The 24,586-nt window shown below is 38.6% G+C and overlaps 1 protein-coding gene across 1 annotated transcript in view; it reads right to left on the bottom strand.

Annotated features, from left to right (window-relative positions):
• Nucleotides 1–24,586, bottom strand: part of ADAMTSL3 (ADAMTS like 3) — a 224,014-nt gene that overhangs the window by 103,012 nt on the left and 96,416 nt on the right. Inside the window, exons 11-12 of the mRNA XM_017872132.1 lie at nt 20,189–20,475; nt 9,663–9,792 (exon numbers count right to left, since the gene is read on the bottom strand). Of these exons, the coding sequence (XP_017727621.1) occupies nt 9,663–9,792; nt 20,189–20,475 (417 nt within the window). The remainder of the gene's footprint in view (nt 1–9,662; nt 9,793–20,188; nt 20,476–24,586) is intronic.

Below are 24,586 nucleotides of genomic sequence, written 5' to 3'. Positions count from 1 at the left end.
CTTAGCAATTAACATTTGGCTCTTTGTTACTTATACAAATTTCTGCAGCAGGCTTGAATTTCTCCTCAGAAAATGGGTTTTTCTTTTCTATTGCATTGTCAGGCTGCAAATTTTCTAAACTTTATGCTTTGCTTCCCTTTTAAACATAAGTTCCAATTCTAAATCATATCTTTGTGAATGCATAAAACTAAATGCTTTTTAGAGCACCCAAGTCACCTCTTGAACGATTTGCTTCTTAGAAATTTCTTCTGCCAGATACCCTATATCACCCCCTAAAGTTCAAGGTTCCACAGATCTGTAGGGCAGGGGAAAATGCCACCTCTTGTTTTCTTTTGAAACTCCATTTTATATATTATAAACCTTCTCAATATTTCCTCTGTATCTACCTTTTGTGCATATTTTACATATTTTATTTATTCTTCATGCTTTATTCTGGGTAATTTTTTCAGGTCTCTCTTCCATTTTAACTGTTTACTCCAGCACATAACTTTTAAATTTCAGTCACTATATTTTTAACTTCTAGATATTCTATTAGCTGAACCATATAAACTGCCAATATTTGACCATTTTTGACCAAATAGAAAGTTTCAGATGGTTCAATGTGATAATTGGTTCTTCTAAACAATCTTCCAAGTATTTTTAATAGTTTATTGTTTCTAGCATGGATTTTTAATTTCCTGCTTTATATATGTAAATATTTTAAATAAACACGTTTATATTCTGTACCTGATAATTCCAACTTATGATGCTCTGTTATCTGATTCTATTTTTTCCCCCACTGACTCTCACACATTGTTTCTTCATGTGTTTTTTTTTTTTTTTTTTTTTCCCCCCCTCCCCCCCCCACTTTTTTTTTTTTTTTTTTTTTTTTTTTTTTTTTTTTTTTTTTTAATTTTGATTATGAGCTAATGCTCGTTATGTCTTTGTGGGAATTTTAAGGTCTGGGTAGAAGATACACTCCTCCTCACAGGATTTACATCACCTCTATCAAGACCAGTATGAACCAATTTTTTGGATCACAAAGAGTGAATATAAACCCTACTCCTACATAAAGGGCTACTTGTAGCTCTTAGATTCTCAGGGGAGCCTTTCTGATTCCTTCCATTCAGAGGCAGAGCTGAGACAGATAGTTCTCCTTGCAATCTCTTTACAGGATGGATTTCATTTTTTGAATTTACCTTTTCATTGAGGTAGACCCTGGTTTTGTATGGGGAATCTCCATTCTATTCCTTACCTTCTGAAGGTCTAAGGACTTGTCTATCAGGCAAAAGATCTTAAAGCCAAAAAGTGTAGGTTACTGACAACTGTCCCCACTAAGGCAATGCTTCAGCTTGTTTTTGGCTTCTGAAGATTTTCTTACTTTCTTACAAGCTTAGTTCTGCATTTCAAGACATGTTTTACGTATTTTACCCAGTATTTTAGAGGTATTTAGCAAAAAGCCTTTAAGGATATCAAGTCCACCATGTGGTTAGAAATTGACATATACAGTCACATATTTGAAATAATAGTTCAGCAAGTTTAGCTCTAGGGTGATCATGATTTTCCCTCAATATTCTGAAGATATTATTCCTTTGTCTTCCAGAAACTCAAGTTGTTGATAAGTTGTTTGCAGTTAATCTGTTTTTCATATGTGGTAGCTTTTAAGATTTTCTTATCTACCCTGATTTTCTGTAGTTTCACTATTTTGTATCTATGTGGGGATTTATTTTCATTTGTTTCTGTTGATACTAGGAGTGGATATTTTTTCTTAAGTTTTAGTAAACAGATTACTTCATATCTTGATTCTCTGACATTACTTCCATATTTCTTAATTTTCTTCCCTTTCCCCAAATCATCAATTGTTTTTCTTCTGTCTTAGAAACTGAACTGTCATTTGCTACAATTGCTTTGGGACCTCAAGCTCCAAATAACCACAAGTGCAGCTCCATTCACCACCTCATGCTTCCATTCCTTTCCTAGCCCAGGTAATTGTTTTCTTAATTGTGTCTTTGGTATGCCTCCTTTTATACTGCATCTACCATTGATCTGTATTTGGAACAGAATATGATATTACAACACCATCTTAATTGGAAGTCTATTAATTACTTAGACTATAATTGATAATATCTAAATTCCAGAAATTTTGAATGTGAGTGAAGTCACTACAAGTAGATACACGGGTCATATCTGGATGACAATTGGAATACATAGCTAAATAATTAGAAGGCTTCTGTTTCATGATTAAAACAATTCAGCTTAAATTTGAAACTTTATTGATGTGACTTCAGGATGATCATCTTTCGAGCAAGTGTATAGCTAGACAAATCAGAGTCACGAGGAACTGGAGATGGAGCTGTTTTTATTTAAGAAATGGGTAACAATTTCTTATTCACAGACAATGAACTCAATAAAGAATTGTTTTTTATATTAAGAAATAGGTAGCAAGTTGGTACAGAAACACATCACTGTTGCCTCTTGCTTTCCTCCTTTCTTCCCTAGCAGTGTTGAATCCTGTTAGAGAAGAAGGCTCTCCTCAGACTAGTGGGACCATTATGTAACCCAGCATGTTTCTACAAGCTGCTGGCTCTCTCCTGGAAAAAGCAAACTCCATAAATAGCAGGCACTCAGCAGTTATAGGATAGATCGGGGGAGTAACCCCATAAAAGCAAATAAACATCCAACACCCCACCTTGGAGAGTCCAGGCTAATACATCAAATACATTTGCCTTTGGGTAAATAAAGATCCACTGGCTGTCCAACACAATCTCAGTGGTAAGTTTCACCCTGGGGTGATATTTTACTGCTATTGCCCTTGGAGTCAGTAAATATTTGTATGGAAAATATTATGCAACACTCTGTTCCTGTTATTCCTACACCACTAGTTTCTAGAACCTAAAACATTTTTGTAAACTTACCTTTATTTTGGCATCAAACCTTTGTCTCTGCTGGGTTTTTTCCCAATATAAGTCTCAACCTTTGAAAAGTTTATTAAATTTGCAACTTTGAAATGAGGAATAGTATTTCCTTTCACATAAAAACAGACTCTTAATTTTGCAAAGTAGCCAAGACATGTTGTCTGCTCTATTATTCCTAGCCTGGAAGCTCTGTGGGCAAGAGATTGCTGAGGAAGAGAATGTGTAAGAACTCTCGCTGAGGCACACTGATGACAGAAATGGGATACAGTACACAGGCTGAGGCATGAATAAACCATTAAGCTTTCTTCAGTAAACTTAAGAAACAGTTTCTAGATTTGTTGCTAAATCTTGTTCTGGTTTGGTGGGCAATGGAAGAGCATTGCAAACTAAACTCAACCCTGCCTTGACCTCCTGGGCAGGTCAAACCAAGGCTGTCATTCTTAGAACTAAAACCCCAAGCACTTCACACTACTCATGTGTGGACATAAGGATTGCTGCCAAAGGAGTAGACATAATTTGAAGACATGAGTGAAAAATGCAACCTGAAAGCACTACCCAAAAATGAAAGATTGGAGCTTAGGGGACCTTGGTGATCATAAAGTCCAACACCTTTCTTCATTATTCACATTAAGAAACAGTGCCCAGAGAGCTAAGGAACTCACCTGAAATTCCTTGAGAGACGTGGAACTGGGGCTCTAATTCCATGTCCCTGATCTATTTCCAGTTTTCTTTTGACTTTTGAGAGTTCCTTGCTATCAAGTGTCTTAGGTTTGGATCCTATCTCACATTCTGTTGAACTTAATTTTACTAGTGAGAAGTGAGCCAATGATTACTTTTATGGGAGAGAATTAACTAATGTCATAGTAGGGAAGGTCTCTAAGAGGCAGAGGGCATAGTGTGTGCAAACGTCCAAATGGCATGAATGAGCAGGAGTGTGGGTCATGGTGCACAATTTATTGTGGCTGCTGAGCAAGTTCCTTAGGGTGAGCCTGAGTGTGTGTCTGTCTGTCCATCTGTCTCTGTCTCTCTCTCTCTCTCTCTCTCTGTGTGTGTGTGTGTGTGTGTGTGTGTGTGTGGTGGAGGTGACAGGAAATGTGGTTTAAGAGTTGGATCCAGAGTCACAAAGGCATTTATATGCTGTGGTTTAATTGCCTTCCCACAAAAGATGTGGAAGTTACAACCCTCAGTACTTGTGACTGTGACCTTATTTGGAAATAAGTTCTTTGCAGATGATCGAGAGGAGGTCATTACAGTAGGCCCTACTCCAATGTAAGTGGTGTCCTTACGAAAAGGAGAAGTGTGGACACAAAGACACAGAGAAGGAAAACAATATGAAATCACAGGGACAATGCCATTCACAAGCCAAAGAATGCCAGAGGTTACCTGCCAGGAGAAAGCCATGGAACAGAGGCTCCCTCACAGCTCTAAGAGGGAATCGACCCCGCTGACACCTTAATTTTGGACTTCTGGTCTCCAGATCTGGGAGACAAGAAATTTCTGTTCTTTAAGCCACTCTGTTTCTGGTTGTTATGGCAGCCCCAGGAAAGAAACACATGCCAAAGTAGAGAATGTGGATTTGAATCCATAGATAAAGGAGCGTTGTTGAAGGTTTCATGCGGAGGCGCACACAGTCATTTTGCAACTTAGAGAGATAAAGATCTTTCATAGTCATGCGTGTGCACATGGATCAGAGCAGGAAACAAGAGAGGCAAGAGTTCATTTAGAAACTGTTGAAACAGTTCAGGTAAAACATATCTGAATTAAGGCAGTGGCAGTTACACATGATTAGGACAAATTCATTAAGTACTGAAAAGTAAACTGTCAAGAATCTCAAGTTCATATTATCAGAGAACTAAAACCATAAAAGGCCACTTACTTTATGTGATTCCCCTCAGAAAAGAAACTCAGGTTTCATGATAAAGTGGGAGAAAATATTTGATTTGGACTTAGTCTTGAGAATTTAAATTAAAAATTATAAAATCAAGTTATCTTATCTTGAATGTAATTGTGGTGGTAATGCCAACTTTATATACTAATTCTTAGAATGACAGAGAATGAATTGTAAATTGTTTCATATTTTGGCTTTCTTTTCTGAAAAAATTATATGATGAAACATTATGGCTACCTTCACTTCCGGAGCAAGAATGTAACAGTTATTTTCAGAAAAATAAAACTGAGAGTTTCATCAGTGTTCTCAGGGCCTCTCTTTTCATCCTGTGACATGCAAATCATTCACATTTGAAGTGCCTTTCATGCTGTTATCATTTTCATTTTCTCTGTTTTAGTTGTTACTTGGCTAGAAACAGAGCAGAACTCTGGTGAAGACTAGTTTCACATCAATCTGCAGTAAGATTTAAATCTAGAAATAAAATATACCCCAACATATTGGGTTGTATTTTCTTCTTTTTCCTCTTCTTTGTTAATGGCTATCAATATATCATACCTAGCTGGGTGTGGTCACTCATGCTTATAATCCTAGGAGCTTGGAAGGCTGAGATGAGAGGATATCTTGAGCCCAGGAGGTCAAGGCTATAGTGAGCTGTGACTGCACGACCACTCCAGCCTAGATGACAGAGAAAAATCTAATCTCTAAAAACATTTTAAAATTTTACAAAATTAGTGATGCACATATGGCTCATTCCTGTAATCCCAGTAACATGAGAGGCTAAGGCAGGAGGATCACTTGACCCCAGGAGTTCAAGGCTGCAGTGAGCTGTGATCACACCACTGTACTCCAGCCTGAGCAACAGAGAGAGACCCTACGTCCAAAAAAAAAAAAAAAAAAAAAAAAAATCACACTTAGCCAAACTGTAGTCACAATTTTAAATCTGTGCAAATTCCAAACCATTATTTTTTGTAGTCATCTTTCTAGAAAGACAGTACTGGCTACAGCAGACAAAGAGGATGGCTAGTGGAGAGACTAGAAATCAGGAGACCAGCTCTACCAGTAGCATGATATGTAGGCTCCCACAGCTTCCATTTGGCCATCCTGAAAAGGCAGAATTTGGACTAGATGACATCTCATGAGAAACGCTCCATGTTTGGGCTTTATATTGTAGTATGCAATTTATTTAGTGTGTGCTCATGGAGAAGTTACCAATCACCTAAAAATACTAAATTTCAGTTTTCATATACAGAAAACAAGGACCTTTATTCATTATATATTTATTAGCACATTTCTGAAAGAATGTGAGGCTATTAATAAGAACAGTACTAGCTACTTTTCACCAAAAAGAGACACTTAGGGCAATGATTTTCAAATTTTTGCACAGCAAAACACCTGATATAGTGCAGACATAAGTTGTGAACAGGTTCATTCACTGTTTTAAATAAAACAGTACATAGAAAAGGATTTATGGGCCGGGTGCAGTGGCTCACGCCTATAATCCCAGCACTTTGGGAGGCTGAGGTGGGCAGATTACTGAGGTCAGTTTAAGATCAGCCTGGCCAATATGGCAAAATCCTGACTCTACAAAAAATGCAAAAATTAGCAGGGTGTGATGGCATATGCCTGTAGTCCCAGCTACTCAGGAAGCTGAGGCAGGAGAATCACTTGAACCCAGGAGGCAGACGCTGCAGTGGGCCGAGACTGCGCCATTGAACTCTAGCCTGGGCAACAGAGTGAGATTCCGTCTCAGAAAAAAAAAAGAAAGAAAGAAAGAGAGAGAGAGAGACAGAGAGAGAAAGAAAGAGAGAGAGAGAGAGAAAAGGATTTATGGACTGTAGAACTCTTAAAACTGCTCTGCAAAATACTGGAGCATGGGGGCCATGGTTGGGAAAGCAGTATTTCTGATGGATACACCAAGCAGTTTTGGAAAAGACAGTAGAGGTGCATTGATATTCATGGCTACAAATATAGAAGGGATTCAACTATTTTGATGAAGAATGTTGTTGGTGGCCGGGTGCGGTGGCTTATGCCTGTAATCCCAGCATTTTGGGAGGCTGAGGCGGGTGGATCACCTGAGGTCAGGAGTTTGAGACCAGCATGGCCAACATGGTGAAACCCCATCTCTATTAAAAATACAAAAAATTAGCTGGGCATGTTGGCGGGCACCTGACCTGTCATCCCAGCTACTCGGGTGGCTCAGGCAGGCGAATCGCTTGAACCCAGGAGGTGGAAGTTGCAGTGAGCCATAAGACTGTGCCATTGAACTCCAGCCTGGGCAACAACAGCGAAACTTTGTCTCAAAAAGAAAAAAAAAAAGGTGTTGGTGTCATATAAACAGTAAAAAGGAAATGATGATATTTGCAGATTCACACAGAGGCAGGCTTTAAATCGAGGACACTCAAATGGAATTATGGTGGGCTGGATCCCTAGTTTTAAGTAATTTTCTTAAAAAATTTATAATTCATCTAATTGTCTCCATTTTGTTCTCCCCATTTCTGTGTTTGAGTAATCTTTTTAAAATGTAAATCTGATGTACCACTTCATTGCTCAAACCCTCCAGTGGCTTCCCACTGACTCTCTGGATGAAGTCCAAGTACTTACCGTGGCCCTTGCCCATTCATATCTCATCTGATGACACACTGATTTCCTTTCTCTCCAGTTCCTTGAGCACACTGAGCTCTTTCTTTCCTTGGGGCCTTTGCACATACTGTTCCCTCTGCCCAGAACACTCATTCTTCTACACCTCTCCTGGCAGATTCCTGCCTGTGTTTACATCTTAAATAACTTCCTCAGAAAGGACCTGCACCAACCTCCCCTGCTTCCCTGCCCCACCAATTTATTTTAGGTCCTCGTAGTATTCCTGCTCTTGAGACGCTGTTTGGTTAACATCCACCTCATGCCCCATCCCCAGATTAAGTTTAAGAAAACAGTTTACAAAATGATTCCAATGTCATAGGGAAATATGTTGAGAAATATAACTATGTTTTGCCCCCTCCCTGTATTTCTCCCTGTGCCTTGCTCCTGTTCAGGAAGGTGGTCATCTGTTTCCATCTTCACTGCCTCAGGGGAGGGATGTAGCAGGGGAGGAAAACAGAAACCCTGGCTTTTCCAAAAGTATCTATTTCAGTGGTTCCAATATTAGAATAGAAAAAACTGAGAAACATAGATAAATAATTCAGATTACTACATGCCATTACACAAGTGCTATTTCTCTAAAGATTAAAGGGTCATTCCAAGTGAATACATATTCAACACTGCTCCAATATATTTGCTATTCTTGGAAAAGTCTGGACATACTTGACAAAGTATGACAAAGTCTTGACTCCTAATTACATCAAACCTTCCTAAAACCCCTCCTTTATTGTCTCTTCTGCAATCTGCATTCTAGCGTGGATCACTCTGGAATGCCATAAGCCTGGGGGTGGGAGTGGGAGGTGAAAGGGAAACAGTTTTCCCAGTGCTGTTTCTGGCCCTTGCTTTGCTCACTAAGGTAAGTCTACAGGCCCTTACTGCATCACCTCAACCACACATAGCGAGATGGCTCTAACATAAGCCAACAAGCTCCCAGTACTTCTGCAGGCCTCAATGGAAGTGAGAAATACGGTAATGGATACAAAACACTATGCCCATTACATGGCAGGTTTGATTTCACCAAGGATGAGGCACACACTGGCCTCCTTCTGAGACTGTGCGGGCTGGAGAACAAGACTCTCAAGGAAGGGGTGCCCATCTCCAGGATGTGGAGGGCCTGATTTCTCGGGGGGCCTAACGTATTGATCCCAACCTTCACCACCCTTATGCCATCAAGGCAGGAGAAACATCATAGCCAACAGATTGCATGGAATCAAAATCAGAAGGGTCAAGAGAATTCCAGAAGCACAACTTATTTTCTGAATAAACATAAAATATACTTATCCTTAGACTAATATGGCAGGAGGATACAATAACCTCCCTCAATCACTGAGAGTCCTAAACATAGCAGAACTTGCTTTAGCAAATGAAAGGATTTCATTAGCAGGGCAACATGATGACTAAGAGGTAGGAGAGGCAGGTGGTGACTAGGAATGGGCTCAGCATTTTTGGCAACTAATTCTTCTCACAGAAGAGGGGTCATAAGATAATAAAGGTAAAGAAGAGATGAAGGAAAAGACTGGGGGCTAGGTCTTGTGTGAGAAACCAATGATGTTCAGTTATCATCCTCTGTAGCCAGCAGCACCAGGGACACAGGAACATGAGAACAACCTACTTCTCTTCTGATAAAATTCCTCAGGATCTTATCAGGACTTAAGCAAGAAAGTAGATTAACTTTTAAGGTAAACCTATCAGTCAAAGAGATCAAGAAGGTCACCCTCCCCTACTCATTGGGATTTATAACATTACACCCCACAACCTGAGATCCAAGGCAAGTCAGTGGGAAAGGTAATAACACATCAGTGTGAGTGCTATGAAATAGGAGATTACACAGTCACTCAACAAATATGGATTAAGCACCTACTATGTACCAATGTTAACTCTAATGCAAATCCTGTGCTTTCTGATGGGATGTTAAGGGAAGAAGTGCCCTGGAGGAAACAGGGAGGAGAAACAGAACAAATCCACTGATCTCATGGTTTTGCAGGTAGCAGGCCAGTTTATGTTCATTAGTGTTCGATGCAAACAAAAGTCAACCTCAAGATCATTCCTGTTAAACATGGCTGCATCTGAGCACCTAGGCAAGAATCTGGCTGGAGCATAATTTGAGCAGAGAAGAGAGCTCTGAAGCAGACTTAGCACATCTACCTTCGGTGAACCCACAAGTCTGCACTTAGGTGGGTTTCTCTGCAGGGGAGTGTATTACCACCCGGACATGGTATATACCAGGAGCACAAGACAGCACATACCTGGGGGGACAGGGCTCTGTGTTACAGGCCTGGCTCATGGCTGGAGGACGGTGGACCATATCACACAAGCTGTCATTGACTGTCTGCTGGGTCTGGATGTGTAAGCACACTGCTATGGCTTCTTGATGGCCTGCAGATTGGAAAGAGGAAAAAATGCAAATGACATAGAATCATTTATTGTGGAAAAAACAAAATAGAGTCTTAGGTCTTCTCATTCTTAGAACACTGCCCTTTTGACTATCATAGGGCTGCAGGATGTATTTCAGAGCACACGTGGGAGCAAACAACTTTGCATTATCCAAAGTCTCCCAGTCTACGATATTCCTTCATTCGCCTTTTAAATTCAGTCCCTTTACTCCCTCTACTCACCTTGAAACATTCAAGAGCATCCCGACTCCCCACCCACCCTTGGACTTATCTGTATTCCAAATGTACTCAAAGCTAGGAGTTTCCCCAAATAAGCCATCAAGGTGTTTCTTCCAAACAGTCACAATAGTTTCCCCAAGAGGAATTTTTGAATCAGCTGCTAAAGAATAACATTTTCTCTATATCACTGCAAATTGTGCTAAATCTGGCAGATACATAACTCCTCAAAATTTTAATTATGATTTGAGTTCCTGTTCACTATGACTGTAATTTGTAACATTTCTACTGCTAGGAAAAACAATAATAACACCTCCTATTTGCAAAGTGTACAAGGTGCTTTCACAATAATCGGTGAGGTCAAAAGAATGGCATTATTACCTCCATTTTATTAATTTAATAATAAGGAAACTGAGGTCTAGAGAGAAACTAAGACAGCAAAAATGTGGTAGATTCAAGCCTAGAAATTAAATTCCCTGCCTCCTAATTCAGTGATCTTTCTTCTGTACATACTCTAGGGATTCTAAAATGCAATACAGCCAAAAAGTACAAGACTGCTGCTTGTGAAAATGTGAACTTTCACAGGCATATTTTCCCTTTGAGGCCAGACAGGTCTGTCTGACCTCAAAGCCTATGTTCTCAACCAGTATTCTTTGTCTGCTGAGACAAAAAAAATTATTGGGAAATCAGATGGAACAAGATGTAAATCGAACTTTTGATTAAAAAGTCACATACAAACTGTAATAGCAACTGACTATGTTATTTGAAATATGCAAATGCATTCATTTTCATGCAAGAATGTACATTCCATTATGTTACAAGGTTGTGGGTCTTTTTCCAAATGCCATGTTTCAATTCAACCATTTTACAGGATGTAGTATTGGCCAAAGATACTTCTAAAATACATATTTGTGATGTTCAGTTCTTTCTAATAAATTTTCTCCTGCTGTCTTCAGTTGTAATTTTATGTTCCCTGCCATGGCAGGATGCAGTATTAAATCTGCATGTATCTTCTATGAACTTTTAAAATAAACATTGGCTAACCTGAGATATAAGAAGGCATTGCTACAACTTAATAACTCTAGGTTTTATTTGCAAATATCAAAACTTAGTTACCTTGTAGAGGTTTAAATGTTCATTTCCTAGTATGTTTCATTTTTTTAAAATCTGAGAAAAATCCAGTTAACTTTCAAATATATTTTAATTTATAACAGAAATTCTTCAGAAATTTTTATTCCAGAGACTATTTTGGAACATTTTCTGAATAAGTGGGCCTTAAAGCCCCATTATAACCCATTCTGGATGGAATTGTACAACACTCATGACAAACTTTTCTGTCTTAAAGTAAGTTTAGGGAAAAGAATTTATAAGTTTAATAGCTGATTTAGGATACTTATTGAAGTAGAGTATATTTTCCAAAAATGGCCACGAAATATCTCCCATCCCATACATTGGTCCTACAATGTTACTTTGACATTTCTCACCTTAAAATATTTGATTAAGCATTTACTTTCAAAATCAAAGTTAAAAAAGGAAAATTATAAAATAAGTTTACCTCATCTTGTAACAAAATTTAGGTAATAATTACAACTATGAATTTAGAATATAATACATCAAGTGCTGAAACATCAGCATCATTTTTCAAATAAAATCCTTTTGTAGCATAAGGCAACATCCCTTACTTCACATTTGACTTTTGCAGTGTTATCATGAAAGAGTCTTTTTTTAGAAAAAGAAAAATATACGTAGCTTGTGGCAACACAGTGAGATCCCCATCTCCACAAAAAATACAAAAATTAGCTGGGTGTGGTGGGTACGCCTATAGTCCCAGCTACTCGGGGGTCTGGGGTGAGAGGATCACTTCAGCCCAGGAGGCTGGGACTGCAGCAAGCTATGACTGTACCACTGCAGTCCAGCCTGAGCAACAGAGAAAGATTCTGTCTCAAAATATATACATATTTTTTAGCCTTCATCAAGAAATAAATTAATATTTAAAGCGTAAAAACACAGACTCCAAGAAAAGAAGCAGAGCCAATAAATAAGCTGACATGTTCTTTTTGCTTGGTTGGGTTTCTGCCATTTGCAAATAACAGTCTTGACTACTTCAACATGTCAAATAACACAACACACACACAGACACACAGTGTAAGAATACCAGGAGAGATTTTTAAAATCCATAGTCAGAGCCTTTTACGTGCTACTCAGTATTTAATACGCCAAGTTGTAAAATAAATAAGGAAAATTAATTTGTGTAAGAAAATTATGTTGCTTTAAAAATCAAGTAGTCTTGGGCCCTAGAAATAGATACAATATGCTTTCTTGAAGCATCCATGGAACATTAACAAAAACAGATCCTCTGTTAGTCTAGAAAACTGCAGTAAGTTTTGAAAGTCATAAATTATGCAGGTAACATTCTCTGACTATAATATAGTCCAACATAAGTGCATAATAAACAATCAAACTCACCAACTCCACATATTAGAATTTTTATAAAGTTCTAGGCCAAAGAGTAAATAGATTGCACATTATTTGTGGCAGGAAAAGGAAGAACAGGGAGACTTACAGCCACTTCAGACTCGATGAACAACTCTAGAAAATAAATTCCAGTATCCTCATGAAATGGATGGTTTTTGTCCCAAGGGAATCTAAATTATGTAATTTATTTTAAAATTATTATAAGAACTTGGATTGAATATAACAATAAGTGGGGAAAACTTAAAAATAATGTTAAAGATGGAGCCATGATGCTTTCCCTCAATCCCAAAAACAGGACAGGATTTAGACAGTTGTAGGAACTAGCACTTTCAAATATTTTAAACAGATGATTTCTATAATATAAACTATTTAAAATTATTTAAAGATATATAAAATGCCAGTTCATCTCACAAAACTACTAAAACCTGATACCTAAACCTATACGAGGAAAAAAGAGGTCTGCTTCATACAGTGTGGGCTTGTATAATGCTATATTATATATAATGATGTTCTTTGTTTCCAAAATACACACATACACACAGGCCTAGAATCATATTGAAAAGAAGAGTTAATTTTTTTCTCTTTCTGCTGATTAGCTAGTTTGACTGGAGGGGTACTACTGTAAAGTACCAGGTAATGAAAAAGGGTGAAGCATAATATGTTATGGATCCAAAGGTATCCTGTTTGGTGTTAAAGTGCAAGTTTTGTAGCACTTCAAATAGGTGAGTTCTTTTTAGGAACCAGCTGGTAAAGATTAAGGATTGTTGAAAGCCATTTGGCCTTAGGAAGGGCATCATAAACCACTGGAGCCTGAGCGGAAGTGACCAATTATGTCAAGAGGACCTGGAGGAAACTACAGCTCGAGGCCTGTCATGATTTGAAGGGATTTGGAGAAAACAAAACGGCAGTTGCTAATGTACCATACCGGGAACACATCTCTATTGGGAGTATGCTCAAATGAGCCCATAGTGGGCCAATGCAATCTTCATTCCCATTTTACCATTTGTAGAAAGGAATTCTTGTACTCCACTATGCAAAATAGAGTACATTTACATGCATCAGTATCATTCATATATATTTATATATATGACCTAAATTAAATAATAGCATATTATAATCAGCAGTATAATAAAATTACATCATTACCTCAAACATCTGTCATTCACCTACCAATCACTTTCAGCAAATATTCATATGCACAAAAGCACAGAAATGACCAGATGGGAACTTCCTTTTATAAGCATACAAACCCACCTACTCTCATATCCTCACTAGCCTTTTCCCTGCTTATTACAATTAGAAGCTGCCTTTCCAATGAATTAAGACTGATCTCCACGACTGTGCTTGGAGTTTCATCCCTTTCCATCTTCTTAGAAAACCTATTTATTACTTTGTCTTTCACTTTCATTCTAGAGCTTTTTAAATGTACCCAAGGGTCTCCAACATTAACTAACACCACCCTTCACCCACACCCACACAGATCTGCCTCAACCCACAAGGAGATCTTAGTCATCTCCTCCTCTCTGTCTTCTTTAACACGGCCAATTTTTGCTGCAAAACAAAACTCCTCTATTCATCTCCACTCTGTCACTTATCATTCTTTCCTCAACCCTTTCAAATCTGGTTTCCATCTCCGCTCCTCCACTGAAATGACCTTTCCTTAAGTCCCCAGTGGCTTCACATTGCTGAACCCAGTGCCAATGCTGAACCCTCTCCTCTCCGCCTCTGCATGGCATGCAACACAGCTGACTGGTTTCCACCACACCACAGACTTCTGTTTTCATCATATCTCGCTGATCTCTTCTCACAGACCTTTGCGGCTTAGTGTCCTTCACCCAGCCACTGAATGTTGAATTTCCTCAAGACTTAGTCCTAGACCCTCTGCACTCCTCATAGTATTCTGAAAATTCTTGTCCATGCCCCTGGCTTCAATCCCTGGATACAAAGATGATGCATAAATGTACCATTCCAGTTCAGACCACTCCTCTTCACTTCAGACTCACACATCCAACTGACCACTTAGCATGTCTACTTGGAAGTCAAGAGGCATCTTAAAAGTGTTATGTCCACAAATGAACTCATGGGTTCCCTCACCAACATTTAGCACTCACCATCTCAGAAAATAATCTTAGGACTCAGACTTGCCATCACACTCCTGCTTACGCACTCCAGTGACAGATCCTTTTATTTCCTACATGTCTCTCAAAGTCATCCACCATACTCCATCTCTACCACGGTCACCATTCCGGTCCGAGCTCTTGCCTGGCATAGGCAATAGCTTCCTATGTGATCGCTCTCACAACATCCTTATTCTTTCTAATCCATTCTCTACAATACAGCTGGACTAACCTTTTTGAAATAAATAAAAAGTTGGTCACATAACTCCCACTTTAATTACTTGAATGACTTCCCATTGATGTTGGGATAGACTCAAAGCAACATAGCCTGTAAGGCCGTAATTGTCTGGCCTCTGCCTTCCTGTCTAGCAGCATGCCACATTAAACCCTGTCTCATTCCCAGTACTCCAACTGTGCCTGGCTTCTTCCATTCCTGGAATGTACCATGCACCCTTCTGCCGGCCTTTGCATAGGCTCCTTCTGCCGGAAATTATCCGTGTGCCACCCCCCCCAACCCCCTTTTGTTTAGCTAATGCCTCATCTTTTAGATTTAAATTCAAGTGTAATTAGGTCAAATGCCCCTTTTCATAGCACCATATACTTCTTTTGCAATTGCTGTAACCAGTGGTAATTCCATATACATGTGAGTATGATTATGTGATGAATGCACTTTCCCTATTAGAGTTCAGTTCCAAAGCTAGGAACCACTGAGTCACTATCACCTAGGCCAGTGCCTGGCACATAGAAACATACAATAAATATTTGTAGAACATTGTTTTTAAATGAAACAATAAAGAGATCTCTGCTACTGACAGGACCTAGACAAGGTTGGCATTATCCACATTATTTACAATTGTTCCTGGAATTCTAGACAAGCCAATAAAATGTGAAACTTAAATAACCACTGGAAAGGAAAAGATAAAATCATCATTAATAGCAGATGATCATTTACTTAGAAAACTCATAAAGATAGGCTGAAAAATGATTAGAAGTATTAAAGTGTTCAGCAATTTAGTCAGATTTTTAAAAAGAGAAATAATCAAAGCATTCCAATATAAGAGGAATGCTTTATTATATTGTAAAATAGTTGTCCCACTAACATTTATTATATACAATGTACCACACACTGTTATTAAACACTCTTGAACATCACCTTATTTAATATTCACATTTAATTATTTCATTAAGCCTAATGAGGTAGGTATGACTCCTATCATTACAGCAAAATAAACCACACCTCTACAAATTTAAACAGACAGCACAAAGAGAGTTGCAGAGCTGGGGTTCATACTGGGGTCAGGTCTCAAATGTCCACATAAATACTCCTAGCCTGTGTTGTTAAAAAACATAAAGGTAAAAAAATGAGGTCATAAAAACAACAAACAATATAAAATATAAAAGAAGAACTTCAGTAAGGAATGTTTATGATGTAATAAATTATAAAACCTTACCAGAGGGTACTAAAAAGGTAGGCACATCTTCCAAGATGTACATGTGTATGTGTGTGCATGTATGTGATGTATGTACACACACAGATACTGCTGCATGAGTACATGCATACATACATATACATAAATACATACACACACTTTGGAAGCTGGAGATTGGTGTCTGGAGTCTTCATGCTTTTAGGAATTAAAAAAGAATTCTCTGCTGCTACCCCAATGTGAAAAGAGACTTCTGCAAGGATCTTAAGCATCAGTAATTACAACAAATGGATTTATTCTTATTTCCTGTATGATGTGAAGATAGGTTAGAAAATATAAGGATACAGAATATCAGAATGTGACCAAAATTTATCTTTTCAGAAACCTGTAATTTGTATATTACTTTTCTAGCAAAAATAAGAATGTTGAAGAAATAAATACATGCCTGTGTAAATTTCATTTTATTGTGGTTGTCAGTCATTGTAGACTTATCCTCTCTGCTATCCTGGGTGAAGGCTAAAAGCCCACATTCATAACTCACACATTATTGGACTTATGGAAGCTGAACTTACCTAACCACATTGAAATAGATCACAGAGGCAAGTACCACTGACTATAAGCAGTGTGGTTAGGACAGTAAAACCAAAATAACCAAAAGCTGTGCTCCATCAAGGCAAAGAATATGTTCTATTTATTTTATATCCCTGAAGATTCAGTGCAGAACTTGGTGAAGAACCATGGAATCTAACACAGAGCAGGTACCCAATTCCCAGCCTTTATTTTATTTTATTTCATTTTTTTTCCTAAAGACTGGGTCTTGCTATGTTGCCCAGATTGATCTCGAACTCCTGGGCCTCAAGAGATCCTCCTGTCTCAGCCTCCCAAAGTTCTGGGATTACAGGCCTGAGTCACCTCACCCACAATTTCCATCCCGGCCTTTATAAAGGATTTTGGTTTTATGCCTTAGCTCTTCAGTTTTATAGGATTTAGTTATTTATTATAAGGAACTTTAATCTTGAACTCAAGAAATTAAAATATTACTTTTGTAAAGCTAGGAAGCTTATTACATGTACTTATAATTCAGTCAACCTTCTCTAACGAAAGAGAATCAAGTTATTCATTTTCTATTGTTGGCTTTATGATGGACTCTGAGTCTCAGCTTAAAATATATAATCTTAAAATATATAATCTCAACTATAAAATCTGGGTTAGTAGGTATCCAAGGTTCATTTCAATAATATTATTCCAGGATTAAACAATAAAATATACCCTTATAAGACTAAACTGCTGCTTACCTGAGTAGTAAAAGGCTACCAACTTGAGCTCTTTTAAAATGTGTAAAATGTGCTCCAGATACACAAGAGTATATCATAAAGCAAATGGGCACCTTAACATCATCCATCTGAATACTGAATTGCATTTCTGACAGATGCAAGGCAGCTTCTCTTCTCATAGCAGGGCAAAAGGTGCACAGTGCCACTAAGGATAATCAAACTCAATTAGTCAAGTGTCAAAAAACTTAACATATTTTAAATGGATTCAAAGGTAATTCTATCTACTCCAAGGTATATAACCAAAATAAATAAAAACACACGTCCATGTAAAATCATATACATGAACGTTCACAGCAGCACGATTCTCAATACCCCAAACATGCAAACAACTCAAATTTCTATCAATCGATGAATGGGTAAAATATTGTATTAATGGAATACTACTTGGCCATAAAAAGGAATGAAGTACTGACACATGCTACAACATAGATGAACCTCGAAAATACTATGCTAAGTGAAAGATGGCAGTCACAGAGGGCCACATATTATATAATTCCATTATATGCGATGTCCATAATAGAGAGTAGTGGTTTCCACGGGTTAGAGTTTGAGGGAAAATGGGGTATGACTGCTTAAGGATATAGTGTTCTTTGGGAAACTGTTCTGAAATTGATTATGTTAATGGCTGCACAGCTTTGTAACTAGAAACCACTACACTGTATACTTTAAATGCATAAATTATATGGTGTGTGCATTATATCTCAATAAAGCTGTTACTGAAAACAAAAAAGAGAAATTTATCCCATGAGTTCAGCCATCCTGGAGGTGGAATCGAGGGCCATCTCAGTGGGTACTGGGAACACAAGGTAGATTCTAGTATTTTAGTAAAAGGCTCCAAAAATGAGATCTAACAGCAATCTCTCTCAGCTGAATTAGAATTTACCTGGTCATCTCTCTTTGGGCAACTCTGACTGGTCTGCTGAGTTCCAAGTACCCAGCATGCTATGCTTTCCCAACTTGAGGGGATCTTGCCAGTCAGGAGAAGACAAAAACAAGGATTCTACCAACAGCACTTAAAAGCTTGAGATTACAAGGTAGATGTTGGGGTGTGCAAGCAACAGCTGGACTTGTTTCTGCTCTCCTAATGAAAGACACAGCTCCAAGTCTCTAGTAAGACTGCAGCAATGTAGTGGCCCAGAAGCAATGGAGACAGCTGGCATTTTGTAGTCATACAGTAGAAAGTTCCAGGTATGTATTATTGTGATTGAATAGGGGACCATCTTTGCATCTCAGTGGCTATCTCTAGAGGGTTTCCCCACCCATCAAGAGAAAGCACCAGTTCCCAAATTGCCAAGGGCATGTTAGAGTTGAGGTTTCCAAGACATAAAAAACAAAAACAACAACAAACAAACAAATGTGTCCAGGGTTCTGAACTCAAGAGAGGGCAGGAGTTTGGCTTGGGCAAGAACAGACACAAGGCAGTGTGGGGGGCAACCCAGACAATGTGCTGTGGAGGGAAGAGATACAGCAGATATTTAAGGTTCAAGTAAACCAGAGAGACTAAATTCCTAGCTAGATGGCATGGACTTTTAGCAACCAGACAGAAGCAAGTAAGAGGGAGAAAGAATCCAGAGGCAGCTAAGACACCTGAAGTCCACATGTGCAACTATGTCTGCAAGGCAGTAGTTTAGGGGCAGCCTGAGGATAAGGCACATGCCACTTCAGCTGGGTTTACTGCCAGGCTAGCAAGGTTATACAAAAAGTGGCAAGGATAGGCAGGTATAGAAGTTGAATTAGACAGGAAAGAGAAAGACAGACACAACCAAATCATAGAGACTGAATGACAAGGATTGAGAATTCAGGCTAAGGAGTGAGGGGTTCAGGCACAATGAATGGGCCATGAGCTCCACAACTTGACAAGGAGTTTCAAGTAATGGGCTCAAGACTATTGGGAGGAGTAAAGCATGATCTTGAGCCAAGAGCTCTAAGACAGTAGCTCCTTGTGGTTTTCCCACCATTGGCTGGACCGAGAGCAGAGCACATTCAGGCACCAAGTTCTTTACATAACACCTGGCTGCAAGGCACAGTCAGGGGTCAAAGAATGGGGTGACCGGAGCTCTGGATTCCTGGTCAGACCCAGTCTCCTTCATGTGAGTAAAAGATACAGTTTTCTTATTTGTTATTTCTATCTTTTTACTTTCAACAGAGCCCTCAAGAGTGGCTATCTGGACTCCTGCTGACCGCTCCTTCACTCCCTTTTGGATTCTAAATTGCATAAATCATCAGGGGGCCAACTTCTCACCCCTTTGGGGTCACCTGACTGTACAACCACTTTTTAATCCTAACAGGGTTTCCTGGCTGTGTATGTCACCCTGATGTACACAAACATAAATCATGGTGATTAGTTTGTTCCCGTAGGTGCTGGTCCAATGTGCGGATATGAACCCAAATATTTTCTGAGGACAGACTCTGATCTAGAGTTGCATCAGATAATGCAATTCCAGGCCACCTCAATCTATAAGACTGATTTATGAACAAGATTGCCTTAACTTATCCATTCTGCATTTTCCTATTTATTTCATATGAACCAGAGATTCCCACCCCATCTCAGTTATGCAGATTCTTAGGCAAAGAAACATACTTGTTTTCGTTAGGATATAGGACCACTCTACTTTACCTTTCTAAAATAATCACTACAAAAAAAAAGAAAAGGAAAGAAAAAGAAGAAAAAGTATCATTTTCAGTTATTTGAATGACTTCATCTCCTTTAGACTTTTGCTAATTTGCATATTTGGCTTACCTGATTGAGTAATTTCTCAAACCACTAGCAACACACAACATAACTGTCCCTTAAGCAAAGGTTCAAATACCTCCCAAACATGTTGCTGTGCAAGGGGTGAACCCAGCATACTCCCAGTCATAAGTCATCTCACTGTCCTCAGGGAGAGGGATGTCCAGCTCTCGGGAGGCCAGGCTCTCATCACATGCTTCCAGGAGACAGGGCCGTTCTGTGGGCAGCTTGGGGCCTTCACACTCTTCCTCAGGCAGCTCAGTCTCAGTCTGCGTGAATGTGAGGAGCACACGGCACTTCACCTCGCGGACCTGAACACCTGGCCCACACGTGGTACTACAGGCTGACCAGGGTTCTGGAATGAACCTAGGGAAAACCAGGGAGCCACCAGAAAAGGACACTGAGGGTCATTAAATATAGGCCAGAAAAGGAGGAGTGACACATTCAGTGAAGGCAAAAATAATCAGCTTCACTTGGGGGAATTCCACACATTTGGAATTCTATACTTTTGTTGATGGTCAATAATGCAGTTAACAAACTTTCAATTCTTACTAGCAACAGAAAGAGTAATTCACTAAATATATATTCTACTTTTACATCCATTTTATAATTCGAATCTGTGCTACGGCCTTTGGGAAAATTACAAAGGTTTTCTTTAAGATTTAGTAATAAATAAACCATCATATAGAGATCATTTCTAATCTAATTTCCTTGATAATATGGAGATTTTCACCAATATTTACTCAGTAAATTAGTATTGAGCTTATCCTCTGTAATGGGCATAGTAGCATTAAACTGTCTCAAGTTTAGCAGCTAAATTTTAGGTTATCTTAAACACTTTTTACAGAGTAGATGAAGCCTTAATATTCTTTTATGTTTAATATACAAGTGCACAAAGCTTCTGGATCTTCTTTAAAACAAAAGAAATATTGCACAATCTTGCTGAACAAAGGATTTAATTCTTATTCTGATTTATTATCTACTAAATCAAAGGTCATCAAACTATGACTAGCAGGTCAAATGCGGCCCACCTATCTTCGGTACAGCCCACCAGCTGAGAATCATTTTTACATTTTTAAACTGCTGGGAGAAAAAAAGATCTTTTGTAACATGTGAAAATTACATAAAATTAAATTTTACTGTGCATAACTAAAGTTTTACTGGAATATAACCACACTCATTTTTCCACCTATTGTCTATGGCTTTTGTGCTACCTAAAAGAACTGAATATTTGCAATAGAAACCATTTGGCCTACAATGCCTAAAATATTTACTATCTGGTCCTTTACTGGACCCCTGCACAGAATTTGAAAACCAGATTCCGTAGGGACAGATATATTTAAGATACTCTGAAGAAACACTTTGTATCCTGAGATATTAATAAGTGATAGAGGAGAAAGGGTTCAGTAATAGAATAAGTTTTGAAAACTTTGGGCTCAATAATGTTCAACAGATTTATTCACCACAAAACTTTTCCAAAGACTATGAAACACAAATGCATAATACAAATGCTTAAGAGAGAAATATTATGTGCATCATTTCATAAACTTAAGTGAATACAGACCCCTATCCATGGGATTACGTTCTGCTAAATAACTTGAGAAAACACTGCTAAGATGTTTGTTTAAGATGCAGTTCCAAAGCTTAATATTTCTAACCTCAGAAAGACAGGGTTGTAAGGTTCTCACAGAGTCATCCAACCTTTTTTCCCCAGGCAAGACTTGAATATAGTTGTCCAAAAAAGCACACCCCCAATCAGCAGAATGAAATGCCATTGCTATATACGTGTCCTGCAAAGAAATATCAATCAACACAAAACATGTTGTTCACTGTGTTGAAAATTGTTAGTGTGGAACCCTTCTCTCTAATTCTCAGATTCCATGTGAGGGCTTGCTCAGCTTCCCAGGATGGGGCAATGCTGGAGTTAATATTTGATGTTTCTTTTCTTTCTTTGCTACTTTTATGGTAGAATCAGAAAGAAGACTGGTTAAAGATGAGGAATCCATACAGTGTAATAATATGTAGTCATTTAAAAGGATGTGGATTTAGGTATGAATTGATAAAGAACAGTCTTCTCTTGAAGATTGTTACATGAAATAAATACATTATACATATATGCTACAGTCTATAACATACACGATCTATATATATCTATATACTATTTTTTGATTTTAGAAAAAAGATCATAGTATATGAACTATCCCATATGTAGCATGTTTGTATGTGTCCTGGTTTATGTATAATTTCTCTCTTCTGGAAGCAACTGAAAGTGTCAGGAACTAGAGTGTTTAAAGAGGGAGGTTTTTAGTTTATATCTTTAAAAGGTTTAAAGTTTCTAAGCATGTGCATATTCTACCTTATGGTCATTTTTTTCTCTCTTTTCTCCTTGGTAATAAAAACTTAAAAATTGGGATTTTGTTTTAATGGGAAGTAGATATTTTCATTCAGATTGGACTTCTACATCTTGGTGATTGAGAATCTCCAGAAGAGATGAGGTAAGAAGGTTCACTTCGGCCAAGCAGGGTGGCTCACACCTGTAATCTCAGCACTTTGGGATGCTGCGGCAGGTGAATCACCTGAGGTCAGGAGTTCGAGACTAGCCTGGCCAACATGGTGAAACTCAGTCTCCACTTAAAAAAAAAAGCAAAACAAAAATTAATCATGGTGGTGCATGTCTGTAATCCCAGCTACTTGGGAGGTTGAGGCAGGAGAATCACCTGAACCCAGGAGGTAGAGGTTGTAGCGAGCCAAGATTGTGCCACTGTACTGCAGCCTGGGCAACAGAGTGAGACTCCATCTCAAAAAAACAAACAAAAATGTTCACCTCAACTCCCAGCAGGACAAATAATGGTTATACTCAATGTCCTCCTAGGTTTTCTGTATATTTCAAGCTGGTTTTCAATGATCTTTTAAAAAGTACCCTTAAAAAGTAAATGTTAGTTCCATCCAAAGTAACAAGAAGTGACTTAAAGGTTAAAAAAAAAACCCATGGCAACTAAAAAATACTTACACATGATCCAGCATGATTTCCTTCTATGTATTATTTTTTATTTAAATTAAAGATATTATACCACACAATTCTGAATCTTGTCTCACCAATTTTTTTTTTTTAAAGGAAGGAAGGAATACATTCAAAGAGCCATGTCTGGGCAGAACACAACCAGAGGAACAGGTTGTGTTACCTATGTCTTTGCACATGGAAGAACTGAAAAAGAATAACATTTCACTGATGTGAGAGCTTCGAGATGAGATGATAAAACAACAGAGTAAAATGGAAAATGGCAGAGCTGAGGAAATCAACTGTGAAACATAATAACACTATTGTCACAAGTCTAACAAGTAATTCAGAACTAGGAAAAAACAGAACAAACATGGCTGAAGATCAAATTAATGACACAGAGGCCAGACTTGGAAGTGAATGCAGCATTGAGAGAAAGAGAAGCTGCAAAGAAAACTTTTGTAGGGATGGAAATGTTCTGGATCTTAAGTGGGACTGGGGTTTGAGGGGTATATACATCTGTCAAAACGCATTAGCCAGGTGTGGTGGCTCACGTCTATAATCCCAGCACTTTGGGAGGCTGAGGCAGGTAGATAACCTGAGGTCAGGAGTTCGAGACCAGGCTGGCCAACATGGTGAGACCCCGTCTCTACCAAAAATACAAAACATTAGCCAGGCATGGTGGTGCATGCCTGTAATCCCAGCTACTCGGGAGGCTGAGGCAGGAGAATCACTTGAACCCAGAAGGCAGAGGTTGCAGTGAGCTGAGATCACACCACTGTACTCCAGCCTGGGCAACAGAGTGAGACTCCACCTCAAAAAAAAGAAAGAAAAAAAAACCACTCATTGCTGGTGCACTTTAAATAGACACAGTTTATTGTATGTAAACTACATCTCTATAAAATTGATTTTCTGAAGCACAATTTTAAGGGACTAAGTTAAAGAGAACCTAGGTAATCCAATACTGAAGATAACTGGATTCTTCACGTAGAGATTCCAACACATGAAACAGAAAAGGTGCTCAGAAATAAAACATGAAAAAAGTGACTGAAATACATCCTGAAAAGGTACACTCTCTTCCAGGAAAAAGTAATTAAAACGATGAACATAAAAACCTAGAATTGTAGGCAGAATAATGGCTCCTCACCCCTGCAAGTACTCCCATGCCCTAATCCCTAGAATGTGTGAATACATTACCATACACAGCCAAAGGGAATTTACAGGTGTGACCTCGAGATGGGATGATAATCCCAGATTACTTTGGTGAGCTTAATAGAATCACAGACATCCTTAAAAGCAAGGACATCACTCTGGCTGGAGTCAGAAATGTAAGTAGACTAATAAGCGAGAGGGATTTGAAGTGTAAGAGGAACTCACCCACTGTTGCTGGCTCAAAGATGGATGAGACCATGAGCCAAGGAATGCAGGTGGCCTCTAGAAATTGAGAACAATCTCCCAGCCCACAGCCAGCAAGGAAAT

This window comes from Rhinopithecus bieti, unplaced genomic scaffold (genome assembly GCF_001698545.2).
Source record: "Rhinopithecus bieti isolate Rb0 unplaced genomic scaffold, ASM169854v2 scaffold_7045, whole genome shotgun sequence".
Lineage (NCBI taxonomy): Eukaryota > Metazoa > Chordata > Mammalia > Primates > Cercopithecidae > Rhinopithecus > Rhinopithecus bieti.
Note: the sequence above shows the minus strand (reverse complement) of the source record. Positions and strands in the feature narration are given on the sequence as shown.